Source organism: Fringilla coelebs (assembly GCF_963513975.1).
Source record: "Fringilla coelebs genome assembly, chromosome: 2".
Taxonomy (NCBI): domain Eukaryota; kingdom Metazoa; phylum Chordata; class Aves; order Passeriformes; family Fringillidae; genus Fringilla; species Fringilla coelebs.
In genome coordinates this window covers 101,420,046-101,433,579 of record NC_140029.1, presented here as the reverse complement: position 1 = coordinate 101,433,579, position 13,534 = coordinate 101,420,046, and the positions used below count along the sequence as shown (strand labels likewise).

General features: G+C 51.7%; 1 protein-coding gene across 2 annotated transcripts in view; it reads left to right on the top strand.

Annotated features, from left to right (window-relative positions):
* Positions 1-1,136: 1,136 nt before the first annotated feature.
* Positions 1,137-13,534, top strand: part of CLPB (ClpB family mitochondrial disaggregase) — a 73,448-nt gene continuing 61,050 nt past the window's right edge. For both annotated transcript variants that reach the window (XM_084227007.1, XM_084227006.1), the window contains exons 1-2: positions 1,137-1,845; positions 2,689-2,740. In XM_084227007.1, coding sequence (XP_084083133.1) covers positions 1,170-1,845; positions 2,689-2,740 — 728 coding nt within the window. In that variant the 5' untranslated portion in view covers positions 1,137-1,169. The remainder of the gene's footprint in view (positions 1,846-2,688; positions 2,741-13,534) is intronic.

Here is a 13,534-nt window from a genome sequence, read left to right as displayed (position 1 = left end):
AGCAGTGAGCTGATGGAGCTGGGTGAGCTGGGCTGGGGAAGTGGGAGTGCTGAGCTGAGGGAGCTAGGGGAAGTGGACTGGGGAACTGGGAGCACTGGGCTTTCTCTAACAACTCCCAGTCCCGCTGGTGCCAATCTGGGTGCAGAAGTGCCCATTTCTGACACCTTCCCCCACACTCCTGGTTCTTCCGAAGCTCCCTGGGTCCCAATTCTTATTCCTGCTCCATCATCCCACATCTGCCAATAGTATGTGGAGCTAAATGCAGGAATCAGTAATTCAGGCAATAAAACCAAGTCTTCTAAAAAAATTTTTTTTTTTTAATCAGATCCCTAAAATTCATCTTCTTAGCAGCTCTGTTTAATCCAGGAGTTTGTCGGACCCTGTGGAACCGCTGGAATGATGGCGGGATGACAAACTGGGCAAACAGCTGCTGGGATAATGGGAAATGGAGGGGACTGGGGTGAAACAGGAGGAAATGGGTAGAATGGGAATTGCTGGTGGCAAATCCTGGGGCGGGAAGGAGCTGTGGGCTCACGCATGTGCCCACAGAGGCGTCCCCCAGAGGCATGTACTCTGCGCCCAGCCTGCAGCAGATGCCCAGGATTCAGATGCGCACCCAGGAGAGCACGCGTGCCTGCAGGTGTGCGCAGGCTGCCGTGTGCTCGTGTGTGGCACTGCAGGTGTTCATGCAGCGTGCCCCCTTTTCCCCCGTGTGTGAATAAACGCGTGTGCACGAGTGCATGTATGTGTCCGTGTGCGCTGTTTGGTGTCTGTCTGTCTGTGCCCGCCCGCGCGCGCCCGACCCCTTGCGTCACACACGCGCGCGCCCCGCCCTCCCCTTCCCCCCCCTCCCCTTCCCCCCCCCCTCCCCCCGGCCTGCGCTGCGCCCCCTGCCGGAGCCCGCCCGCCACTACGTCCCTGCATGTCCCGCAGCCGACGCCGGTTTCCCGTCATGCCTCGGGAAATCCGCGCCGTGCCGCCTCCTGGGGGTTGTAGTCTGCCGCGGAGGATAAGCGCGCTGCATGGTGCCGTGGGGACTACATCTCCCGGCATGCTTTGCTCGCCCCCTGAATCAAGATCCGCCGGCCGGCAGCCGCCATCTTGTCCACCGGCCTCAGCCACGGGGGGGGGTAAGGTGCGAGCGGCTCAGCGGGAGGAGCGAGGGAGCTATGCTGGCGTCTCTGGCGTCCTGCCCCCTGCCGCAGGGGCTGGCGCGACTCCTCCGAGCGCGGCCATGGTGGTCGCCGTCACGTGCGACTTACGGCACTGCGGCGGCGGCTGTGGCTGCGGGGGCCGGGGCCGCCCGGCTGCGGCTGCTCCCGGTATTGGCCGCCAGGGGGCGCCGTGGGCTCGCGCCGACGCCAAGCGCGATGCTGTCATGGCGGATCGCTGCCTGCAGGGGGCGACAGGGGAGCGTGGGGGGGGAAGCCCCGGTGGCGGGGCCGGTGCCCGGGGGCTCTCCGCTGGCTGCTCCGCCAGGCCCCACTTTGCCAATGGGGCCAGGCCCAGGAGGCTCTCCTTTAGTTAAAGGGCCAGGCCTAAAGGAGACGACCACAGCGGAGAGGCCAGGGCTGCCTGTTCCAGGCCTGGCCCCACTGCAGACACCCCGGCCACCTGCCACCGGCCTGGCCAGCACTGGCTGCCTTGTGCCAGCAACATCGTCCAGCCATGTGGCATCCCTCAGAGAGCCGACGCCGTGGCCCTCGGGTGCAGAGCAGCGCTGCTGTCATGCGGGAGACCCCGGCGGGCATCAGAGTGGAGCTGGGAGCTGCTCCCCGGGAGCAGGGCTGCCTGCCCTCATCGCTGCGCTGGCTTACTGCTACCTGCGGGACCGCCTGTCCAAGGGTGACTATCGCTGCTGGGGCCGGCCCCAGGGCGGGAGGCGTGGGATGCAGGACAGAGAGTCCTGTGCCCTTTGGGAGGGGATGTGGGGTCCCTCCTTGGGGATGGAACCTGCCTGCTGGCTGTAACCTGGGAAGCTCTCCAGGGAAGGGTTATCCTTAACGCTTTAGTGCATAAAGGGGCTCCAAGATAGCTAGAAAGAGACTTTGGACATGGGTTAGGAGAGACAAGATAAAGGGGAATGGTTTCCCACTGACTGGCTTCTTCTAATCCTGAGGGCAGGCTTAGATGGAATATTGGGAAGAAATTTTTGCCTGTGAGGTTTGGTGAGGCCCTGGCACAGGCTGCCCAGAGAAGCTGTGGCTGCCCCGTCCTTTGGAAATGTTCATGGACAAGGCTGGGAGCAGCGTGGTCTGGTGGAAAGAGTCCCTTCTCATGGCAGAGAGGTGGAATGAGATAAACTTTTAGGTCCCTCCCAACTCATCGCTTATCCCATCTCCCAGAGCTGGGTGCTGCTCTTCCCTTCTCTAGCCAGGGGGTGTCATTCTGACTCTGCGGTAGGAACACTTCTGTGGTGTCTGGAAACCTCTAGCTGAGGCTGACACCTTGGGGTGACAGTGTCCACTGCCCTGGGATGCCTGCTGCTGTTCTGAGGGTGTGTGAATGGGGGCTGGAGTTAGTCACCAAGACAATGAGGAGTTTTTAGATAACCTGCTCACAGGAATAGGCTCTTGCTCACTGGGCTGGTCAGTGAGAGCTCTGAGCAGCAGCAGCCCCTGCGCATTCCGGGTTAGGATGTCCATGTGTGTTTTCCATGCTAACTCCCTCCTTCTTTCTGCCTTTCAGAGGATGCTCTTCTGGAAGCTGCAAAGATGAACAACATTTCAGAAGTTAAGAGGTGAGCAGGGTTCTGAGACATGAGAGCAGTGTGCCAAGGGCTGGGAGGACAGGAAAACCCTGTCAGCACACGGGGAAGGAAGGGACTGGGCTGCTCCCAGCCCCCATGGGGTGCTCCCCTCACCCTCTCAGATCCAGAGTGGTTGGGGAGAGTTGGGGAACACCCTTACTTGTTGGGTAGGAGGTGGATTGCACATCCTTGTGCTGAGAGAGGACTGTGAGGCCATACTGTGTGGATGTGGGCATACCTCTGTGAGCAACACACTGCAGAAGCTCATCTCTTGGGGTCTGTCTCTGAACAAACAGCCCTTGTGGGTTCCTCAGCCTGAGCCAGCAGTTCTCCAGGGGCCTTTTGTCCCACAGGGAGCAGAGGAGAGAGCCCCACTCAGCCAAGGAAGTCAGGGAAGTGAGTGGTTGGGTGACCAGAGATATGGCAGGGAGTGGTGCATTTCCAGAGCTCCTGTCCCATGGCAGCAGGCTTTTTGTCCCCAGTTGGGTGTGCCTGCCTCATTGGGGTGGTGCCATGGCGCCTTTCAGGTGCATGTGGCAGCGTTACATTCCCTGAGGTGGTAACAAAGGGCCAGTTTCTCACAGGCTCAGCATGTGACTAGTCCCCAGGAGGCATGTTCTTTCTGCAGCCAAACCTCCAGGGAGGGACTCAAAGGTTCTCAGGATGGTTTGTGAGCAGCAGTGCCATGTCACTGACATGCTCCAGTTATGGCTCCACCCAGTGCTGGGGACAAGCTCTGGGACTGTGGGACGAAAGCAAGTCTCCCCTAAAGTGGGAAGAGAAGTGTGAGAACCTTGGAGCTGCTTCTTGAACAGATCTCGGCACTCCTGTCTGTTCTTTCTCATAATGCCAGAGGTGCTGCCCTCAGCCAGTGTAGAATTCAGACCTTTTGGCAGCCTGGCACCTTGTGTAGGATGGGAAGAGACATTGCTACTCTCCTGTGTACACCACACGTGTTCCTGTCTCTGGCTGAGATCTCCCACCCAGCACAGCACCTGGGGAGGTAGGAGCTGCCATCCCTGTGTAGAGGCAAAGGGAAGAGAAGGATAGGTGCAGAAGAGGACAGGGAGAGGAGAGCCCTCTTGGCCTGCAGCCAGGGGATGTTCCATCCAGTTTCCAGGATCTTGGATGAAGCACCCGGCTCTGCTGCACCCCAGGGCTGAGATCTGGCCTAGATCAAGAGCCAAAGAGGATATTGGTGTGCAGCTAATTGGCACATGTGTTCTGCTGCTTGTAATTGCAGGAAGCCGCTGTTTAGGGATGTCTGGGTGATTTGTGAGCCTGGTCAGGCAGATCAGCAAGAGGGATGCTCTGTGCTCCAGCTGGTCAGGGAAGGGCTGGTGGCTGTACACCATCCTGCTGGGCTGCACGTCTACAGCTTCTCCCTTTGTTTCTGTGCTCTGTCACAGGATCACAGAATCATTTGGGTTGGAAAAGCCCTCTGAGATCATTGAGTTCAACCATTCCCCCAGCACTGCCAAACCCACCATTTAACTGTGTCCCCAAGTGCCACATCTACATGTCTGCTAAATCCCTCTAGGGATGGGGACTCCACCACTGCCCTGAGCAGCCTGTACCAGGGCTTGATGACCTTTTCCATGAAGAAATTTTCCCAAACATCCAACCTAAACCTCCCATAGCACAACTTGAAGCTGTTTCCTCTCATGCAGTCATTTGTTACCTGTGAGAATAGCCTGACTCCTACCTGGCTGCACCCTCCTTTCAGAGAGCTGTACGGAGTGAGAAGGTCCCGCCGAGCCTCCTTTTCTCCAGGCTGTCCCCCAGCTCCCTCAGCCACTCCTCAGCAGCCCCTTTGGTCTAGATCCATCAGCAGCTTCACTGTCCTTCTCTGGACCCACTCCAGCACCTCCAAGTCTTTCTGGTCATGAGGAGCCTAGCACTGCACACATGATTTGAGGTACCTTGCCCAGTGCAAGGATCTGCCTTGGGCTTGCTGGCCACACTGTAGCTGATACAAGTTAGGGTACCATTTACATTCTTGCCTACTTGGGCACACCTGGCTTATGTTCAGCCACTGTCAGCCAGCACCCCCAGGGCCTTTCCTGCTGTGTACTTTTCAGCCACTCTGCTCTCACCTTGTATATCTGCACAGGGTTGTGGTGACCCAGGTGCAGGACCCAGCACTTGACCTTATTGAACCTCATACAGTGGCCTCAGCCCATCGAGCCAGCTTGTCCAGATTCCTCTGCAAAGGCTGTCCTGGGCCTTCCTTCCCATCCTGTTCCCCATGGGGCCGGCAGCCCTCCCACTGTTGGAAGCTGTGCCTAACTCTGCTTTTTCCTTATATGAGAAGCATGAATGGTGAAAACTACTGGCTTACCCTGCTGCAGGCATTTTCAGCATCAAACATGATGGGACTGGAGCATCCCTCTTACAAAGAAAGGCTGAGGGAGATGGAGCTGTTCAGGCTCAAGAAGAGACAATTTGAGAGAGGAACTCATCTTTGTCTGTCAGTGTCTGCAGGGAGGTTGTCAGAGGATTCACCAGGTTCTGCTCCATAGGGCCCAGCAATGGGACAAGAGGCATCAGGAGAAACTGGTGCATAGGAAGTTCCATCTCAATATAAGAAAAAACTTGTATTGTGAGTGTGACAGAGCATTGGAACAGCCTGCCCAGAGAGCCTATGGAATCTTGTTCCTCGGGGATATTCAAACCCTTCTTGGACACAATCCTTTGCAGCCTGCTCTGGGTGACCCTGCTTAAGGAGAAGGTTGGGCATGGTGATCTCCAGAAGTTGCTTCCCACCCCAACCACTCTATTTTTTCATTAATCTCTTTACAACAAGCTTCCACAGCCCAAGATTGCCAGACCTACTGCAGAGCTGACAGAGTAAACACAAACAGTCTTGCCTTCAATGCTCTCTCCACTTGCAAGGGGTAAAGTCCAAACTGAGCTTTGACAGGATGAGTGTGACAATCCAGCTGGGCAGCCATCCATGGAACATTACCTGCCCTGCCACACTGCTGTCCCCTGCCGACACTGTCCCCTGGGGTGGTGTTTCTTATACATCTTCAGGCTTGTTTGAAGTGGGATGTTGATCTTTTCCAAGTGCCTTCAGCTGACAGCTGGGCATGGCTCTCTGCATATGAAAACATCAGAATACAGTTACTAGGAAATACAGTCTTAGTGTAAAGTGTAGAAAATGGCTGTGTGAGAGAGGGTGGGAGATACCAAGAAGATCATGAGATCCCACCTAAAATACTGATTCTAGCTCTGGGGCCCCTCATCATGAAAAAGCTGTGGAGCTGCTGGTGTGAGCCCAGAGGAGGCCATGGAGATGCTCCAAGGGCTGGAGCCCTCTGTTCTGGAGACAGGCTGGGAGAGCTGGGGTATTTAAGGCTCCTGAGAGAGCTTGAAGCCCATCCCAGTGCCTAAAGGGGCTCCATGAGAAGCTGAAGAGGGACTCCAAGGGCATGGAGCGACAGGGCAAGGGAGGATGGCTTCAAACTGATGGAGGGCAGACTTAGATGAGATATTGGGAAGAAATTCTTCCCTGTGAGGGTTGTGAGTCCCTGGCACAGGCTGGCCAGAGAAACTGTGGCTGCCCCATCCCTGGAAGTGGTTAAGGCCAGGTTTGATGGGTCTTGGAGCAACCAGGTCAAGTGGGAGGCGTCCCTTCCCATGGCAGAGGGGGTTAGAACTAGCTGAACTTTAAGGTTTCTCCCAACCCAAACCATTCCATGATTCCATGCATATTCCAAGCAGTGATTTTTAACTCTGAAAAGGAACAGGCCTTTCAGGCATAGCAGACAGACCTCCCTGGAATACACATTTATTTGTATTGCTTCGGGAAGAATGCATATCCACAGACTGAATCCAGCCCCTCTGCTGTAGCCTTTCCTCTACCATCTCTGGCTCCTCTGAGCTTCCAGCCAAGCTTTCTCATCTCTAACCGCTTGTTGAATGCAGGGAACCAGGCTGAATTCTTCATTGACCTGAAAAAATGTGCTAACTTCTGAGAGCATCCCCTTTGGAGCATGTGGCAAACCAGCTCTTCCCTCCAATCCCTTCATGCTGTTAGCCAGCACAAAATATAATAACCTAATTGATGTTGATAGTTTAATTTCCCTCAGCCTCAGTTGTTCTGTGCATTTGGAGGGAAAGCAAAAAGCAAAGGCATAAAAAATGCCCACCTCACTCCCACTTATGTTGATATTCAGTATTAATATTGATTATTTGTGTTCCAGCTTTGTTTCTTAGTAAGCCACCCCAAGAGCACAGGCTTTCAGCAGTTTTCTCACCAGATGAGCATGATGGAGCAGTGTTTTCCTCAGCCCTGTGCAGCTGTGACTCATGGAGACACAGAGCATGTGTCAGATGGCTGTTATCAGCCTCATTCCTAGCAGCAGGCAGCCACTCAAATCTGTGTGGTAATGAGATCTGGAGCTGACCAGGTGCTCTCCTGCTCTCACAGGTATCCAGACGGATGTGGCAGTGGGGCAGGAAGCTCCATGTCAGTAGCTTCAGCTGGGTCTGCTCTCTCCAAGCTGATTTTTTAGTTGGAGGAGATGGAGAAACAGCTAAGTCAGGCTTGATTGCCCCAAACAGTGATCTCTCAATTTTCAAGCAGCACCGCTCATCTTGGCTCTGACTCATGGCAATTCTGCCTCCTCCAGACTGTGCTTGTCTCTTCTCCCCTGTTTGTAAGCAGCACAGCTCATTGAGCTAAATTTCCCCCATCCCTGTTCCAGAAGTGTTCAAGGCCAGGTTGGACAGGACTTGGAGCAACTGATCTAGTGGAAGATGTTCCTGCCCATGGGAGGGAGTAGGAACAAGATGTGCTTTAAGGTCTCTCCCAGCTGTAACCCTTTCAATTCTCTCCAGTTTGGGGGGTGAACTGGGGTACAGTCCCCCAGTCTTTGGTTTGCTTCCTGACTCAAGTGTTCGTTACAAGAATTCAGAGACTGCATTTGAATTCAGAGGCTGGGTAAAAAATCCCTCTGCAGTGTGTCAGGCTTTGCTTACCCAGAACATCAGATCATTGAAAGGCACTGTGTGGAGGAGGTGGGCCTTTGTGGGAGCCAGTATCCCATGTTGTACCTGTTGAAGCATCTTCTCTCACAGAATAGTTGTGAGTGTTGTGACTGAGGCTTGAGCGATGCCTGCATGCTTTGTAGGTTAGCAGAAGAGTCAGGTCATTGGCTCCTGGCCACTAGCCATCATGTACCTACCTTCAGTCCTAAACAGCTGTGACACATCTTCAGCAGAGGTAGTGGGAGGAGGTTGGAGGCAGGATTGGGAGATGATTTATAATTATATTTATTTCCACTGCTCTATGTTTATATGATGTTGAGCCTGCATTTGTCTGTGTATATCTGAGTTACAGACACCTAGGGTTTTTAGGGTAAAAAGATGTTTATCATGTTTAATCTTTTCTCCTAAATGACCAGATTTTCCAGGACTGTGTTTCAGTGAAAGTTTTGTTACTGATTATTGCGTTTGAATTGGCCTGTGGCTGGGGGAATTCAGAGCAGATAGAACAGCCCAGATTTCTTCATGTTGGCAATGAAGTACTGGGGGAGATGTATGTGTGCTGTGCTTTCCTGTTCTAGATAGCTGGAAAACTGCCCCTTTTGATCTGCTTCTCAGTGTATTTTGGCCTCCCAGGATTGTTTGAGTTTGTACACTGAGTCACAGAGCAGTGTCTCTGCAGTCAGTGCCAAGCCTACAGGAGATCTCATGCTTCTTTCCAAAACAGCTTTAAAGCCCATAAATCCCAGATCCCTCTCTCTGGAAGCAGACACCAACACACCTGGATGTGTGGGAGCTTCTGTATGTCTGGACTATGCCTGGGAACCATCACAGGGTTAATTCCAGTTAGTGGAGATGTTTATCAGCATGGCTGAGTGCAGGAAAGCCTCCTGAGCAGCTCCGAGTTTGGAGGAGAAGCAGTCCACCAGCATGGATGTGGCCTGTACAACCAGGGAAGCAATTATTCCACTTTACTCACAACTCAGGAGTTAAGGGACACCTTGGAAGATGTGGGGTAGCAGGTTAAAAACATGTTGAGTGCTTGCTTACACAGCACATAAACTGTGAATGTTGGTGGATGTGGGGGAGTCTGACACTTGAGTTCAGACCTGCACAGAGTAAGTCGAGCAGGTAGCACATGCCACCTCCAGTAGAAATGGATTGTCAGAAGTTAGTGTATTGTGCTCAAATTCCTCTGCAAACAGTGATGGCTCATTTCCCACTTAGGCTGCTGGCCTCTGCCAGAGCAGGTTGGCAGGCTGGTAGGGTATTCTTCTGGCACACAGCTCAGCTCTTGCATTGGGGTGACTGAATTGGGGCTACTCCATGTAAGGTTTCACATTATCTTCCCAACCTGGCGGTGTCAGCTGTCAAATCACAGAAGGATTTGGGTTGGAGAGGACTTTGAAGCTCATCCAGTTCCGGCCCCCTGCCGTGGGCAGGGACATCTTCCACTAATCCAGGTTGCTCCAAGCCTCGTCCAACCTGGTTTTGAACACTTACAGGCACGGGGCAGCTACAGCTGCTCACGTCTGTATTGGCCTTTTCATGCTTGGGTTGTACCTCTTTGACTTTTCCTACTCCATGTGCTTCACCCGTGGTGGTTTTGCTCCCCTCTGTGCCCCCAGACTTGCTCACCTCTTGGAGTTGGCTTTACCTCCTGAAAATTGGATTTATAAGAGCTTTCCTTTGATTTTGAGAATTTCTTTCCATGAGTTTCTCCTTGGCCACTGGCCTCTCTGCATGGCCTGTTTGTGCTATCAGGGCTAGGCTTACCAGGATTCCTCCAGGATCCCCCATATCCTGAGAGCAGCTTTCCTGCCTTGAGAGCTGCAGAGAAATGCTGTGTCTCTCTCCTTTCCCCTCTCCTTCCCCACAATGCGCTAGTCCATATGTTTTCACGGAGCACCATGGTGTGTTACTGGCCCTGCAAAGGTGGTGAGGGGTGAGGGACAGCAATGAGCTTTCTCCAAGAATACAGCAGGGGCATCAAAGGGTTTCAAGCAGCTCACTGTGTCCTCCTGTCCAAGCAGATCCTTTCCCTGGCAAGAAAATCTAGCAGGGATTGTGCTTTCATGTTCCAAGATATTGCCCAGTTGGGATGTTTTACTTCCCCCCTTCTTCTGCAAAGCAGAGAGCAGTTCCCAGGAGGGTGAGCACATCTGAGGGTGTCCCACACTCTGCAGTTAAACAGTGACATATTGGGACAGGGCTGGGGGAAATATCTAAGAGGCTGACAGAAACAGAAGCTATTGTTGTTGCAAAAGTTCAAGTTTCCAGCTTCCTCTTCCTCCACCTGTCAGGATGGAGTGCTGGGCATGCTCCCAGCACTGAGCACAAACTCAAACATGCCCTCTGGGCTCAGCAGTGTCACCGAGTCAGTCACCCAGAACCCCAGTGACGGGTGAATAGAAGGCACATCTGTCCGGGGGCAGTGGGGGGAGAAGGCTCATCGCTGCCGATGTGGGCTCTTTATCTCTTCTGCGGGGATCAAAGTGCTAAAGCTTTGGGAGCTGCTGTCTTGGGGTAAAATAGGGCATATACACAAAGCAGTGGGTGCTGCTCTGCCCAGATTCCTTCAGCAAATTCCAGAGCAGACAGTGATGTTCATAGAGTCAGGGAATTGCAGAGTGGTTTGGGTTGGAAACGACGTTAAAGCTCACCCAGTTCCAACCCTCTGCCATGGGCAGGGACACTTTCCACTAGACCAGGTTGCTTCAAGCCCCATCCAGCTTGTCCTTGAACATTTACAGGCATGAGGCAGACATGGCTTCCCTGGGCAGCCTGTGCCAGGGCCGTACCACCCTCATAGGGAAAAAAGTCTCCCTAATATTCAATCTAACCCTGCCGTCTGTCAGCTTTCTGCCCTAAAACCATTACAACAACAACAACAAAAAAGTTTTATTGAAATCCCTTAAATATGAGTACTTCCCCAATCAGAAACAGCACCAGCTCTGGTCTGGGGTTCTTCCCCTGACCAGGTCTTGAATCACAGAATCCCAGAAGAGTTTATGTTGGAAGAGACATTTAAAGGTCATCCAGTCCAACTCCTGCCAGGGGAAGGGACATCTTGGTGGTACCAGTGCAGTCAAAGAACAGTTTGTCATTTGAGAAACACTGGAAATGGCGCTAATAGAGCTGTATCCATGTGAGAAACTCCTTAGGAGGGGAGTGTCCTGGATCTTACTTGGTTAAAATGTGGATAAACATCCTAAACATTGATCAGAGGATTTTATTTAATTAAAATAAAATACTCCTGCTGGTAAATACATTTGGCTGTCTGGGATCTGAGCAGTGGTCTTGGCTTTATCGATTGTCATATCATTAAATCAGGCGGAGAAAAAATAAATGGTGGGCCTGAAGACCCTGAACATAAAGTTCAGTTGTCTGAAAATCTGTTAAGTTGCTGAGCATCTTGCAATGATTTAACAAAAAAAAAAAAAAAAAAAAAAGCAATCCAGCTCCTAAATGAAATGTCAATGCATATTATGGTAGATGGTATGATACAAGTAATTCCCTCACTGGGCTCAGTGATGTGGCATTCCAGATGCTTATGATGATCTAGATTCCTGAACAGAAAACTACTTGACTGATCCTAATACCTTTGCTCCAAGCCTGTAACCTAATCCCACAGGAGAGGCTCCAGCATCCTTCCTGTTGGATGCATGAAGATTAAAAAGGTTTGACTGCCAGACTAGGATCTTTTTCATTATTTTTTTTTTTAAGAATGAAGGTAATTCATTATTCAGTATGTCCTTCCAGTGTATATGTAGAGAAAAAAGCCTTTCAGTACACATAGGTATTTTTCAGTGGCTCCAAAGTGCCTTGAGAATTCTAAAATCACAAGATGATAGAATGGCTTTGGTTGGAAAGGACCTTAAAGATCATCTAGTCCCAACCCCTGTGCCATGGACAAGGACACCTCCCACTAAACCAGGTTGCTCAAAGCCCTGTCCAACCTGGCCTTGAACACTTCCAGGGATGGGGCTGCCACAGCTCCTCTGGGCAGCCTGTACCAGGGCCTCACCAATTTCACAGGGAAGAGCTTCTTCCCAATATCTAATGTAAATCTCTCATCTTTTAGTTTAAAACATCATATTTTTATTTTAAATAAGGGCTGATGTCTTGTCCTTGTCTTAGAGGGAGATACTGAAGTTACACTGCAGGTCCCATTTATGAGAAGAGAAATGTAACGGGAGAAGGGGGTTGAATTCATGCTGACATAATGCAGGGTTGGATTGTATATTGGGAAGAAATATCCATTCACATGGATACCCCATCCCTGGAAGTGTTCAAGGATGGGTTGGATGGGGCTTACAGCAAACTGGTCTAGGGGAAGGTGTCCCTGGCTGTGACAGTGGGATTGGAACTGGATGATCTTCAAGGTCATTTCTAGTCCAAACCCTCCTGTGAAATGTTAAAACTCATGACAGGCAAAATTAAGACTGACTCTTTGCAGCAGAGCAACCCAGTAGCTGGCAGAAGGTGACCAGGATGGTCTCTCTGCCCCTTTAATGTAAAATCATATAAATACCATGGTCAAGTGCAAATGGGCCTGATATTTTGCAAAATTACATCAATTAACCTCTGCTGAGGATGTTAATCAGTGGCTGATTTTGGGCTTTAAGGCTTTTATTGCCAGGCAAAAGTTCCCAGCCTAAAAGGGTTTGTATGCCTCCATCCTGGCATAGCTGATGCCTTCTTACCTGCAGTTTTGGTGTTGGTGCTGTCGTGCCCCTTCTGGGTTCTTTTTTCAGGCTCCCTCTCCCTTGTCATTAAGATGCCTTTATTTCCTGGATTTTCTGTGGCTGTTAGGCTGTCACAGTGGCACACTGTAGGAAGGGGGTGATGTGAATGTTACTGCTTTCAAATGACTTTCAAATGGCCAAGTAAATACAATGAAATTCAGAAATGACTTGGACATGTGGGTCCACATCACTCTGAGAGACAAGTGGAAGGGGATTGGGCATCACAATGTATAGGAAAGGATTTTTGGAAGTCGTTAGGGTAAGTCAGGGGAGACAGTAAGATCTTTGCCATTGCAGCATCATGGTGCTGGTGGGAATGGCTCTGTTGGGCCTGGGGGAGCTGGGTGTGGAGTTTGTTCCTGCTGTGGCAGTGAGTGAGCAGTTTTCCAGCTGAGGGAGCAACTCCCTGTGCCTGCACAGAGGACACAGCACACATGGTGGCACAGATGGAGCTGTGGTGTGGATTTCTGCTGCAGGCAGTGTCCTTCCAGCTGGAGCAGGTGATGGTGGGACTAGCAGCGGCCATGGGTCTGAATCAGGCTACCTTATCTCTGTTGTGAGTGCAAACACCTCTGTAAGAGGAGCTGCAAAGGGAGCTGATCTGTGCAGATAGCAATCTGCTATTCCCTGTGTGTCTGGGCACATCTGGCCTCACCAGGACAGAAAGCTGTGGCTGCACAGGGATATTTCTCCTTTCAACATTTTGTTGTCTGAGAGTGCTCTTCAGGCAGTAGAACTGGCAGCACACTCTTGGCATTCACCTGCAGGGATATTGTGCTGGCAGAAGGAGAAAGCATAAGGATATTTCATAAATTCCTTATATAAAGGGCTGTCCAGCCCTGGCACAGGCTGCGGTGGAATCCCCATCCCTGGAGGGATTTAATAGATGTGTGGATGCAGCACTTGGGGACATGGGTTAGTGGTGAGCTTGGCAGTGTTGGGGGAGTGGTTGGACTCAGTGGTCTCAGAGGGGCTTTTCCAACCCAAACGATTCCATAATTCTGTGCCATACCCTGCAGGGGGCCAAGGCTGCTCTTGTGCAACT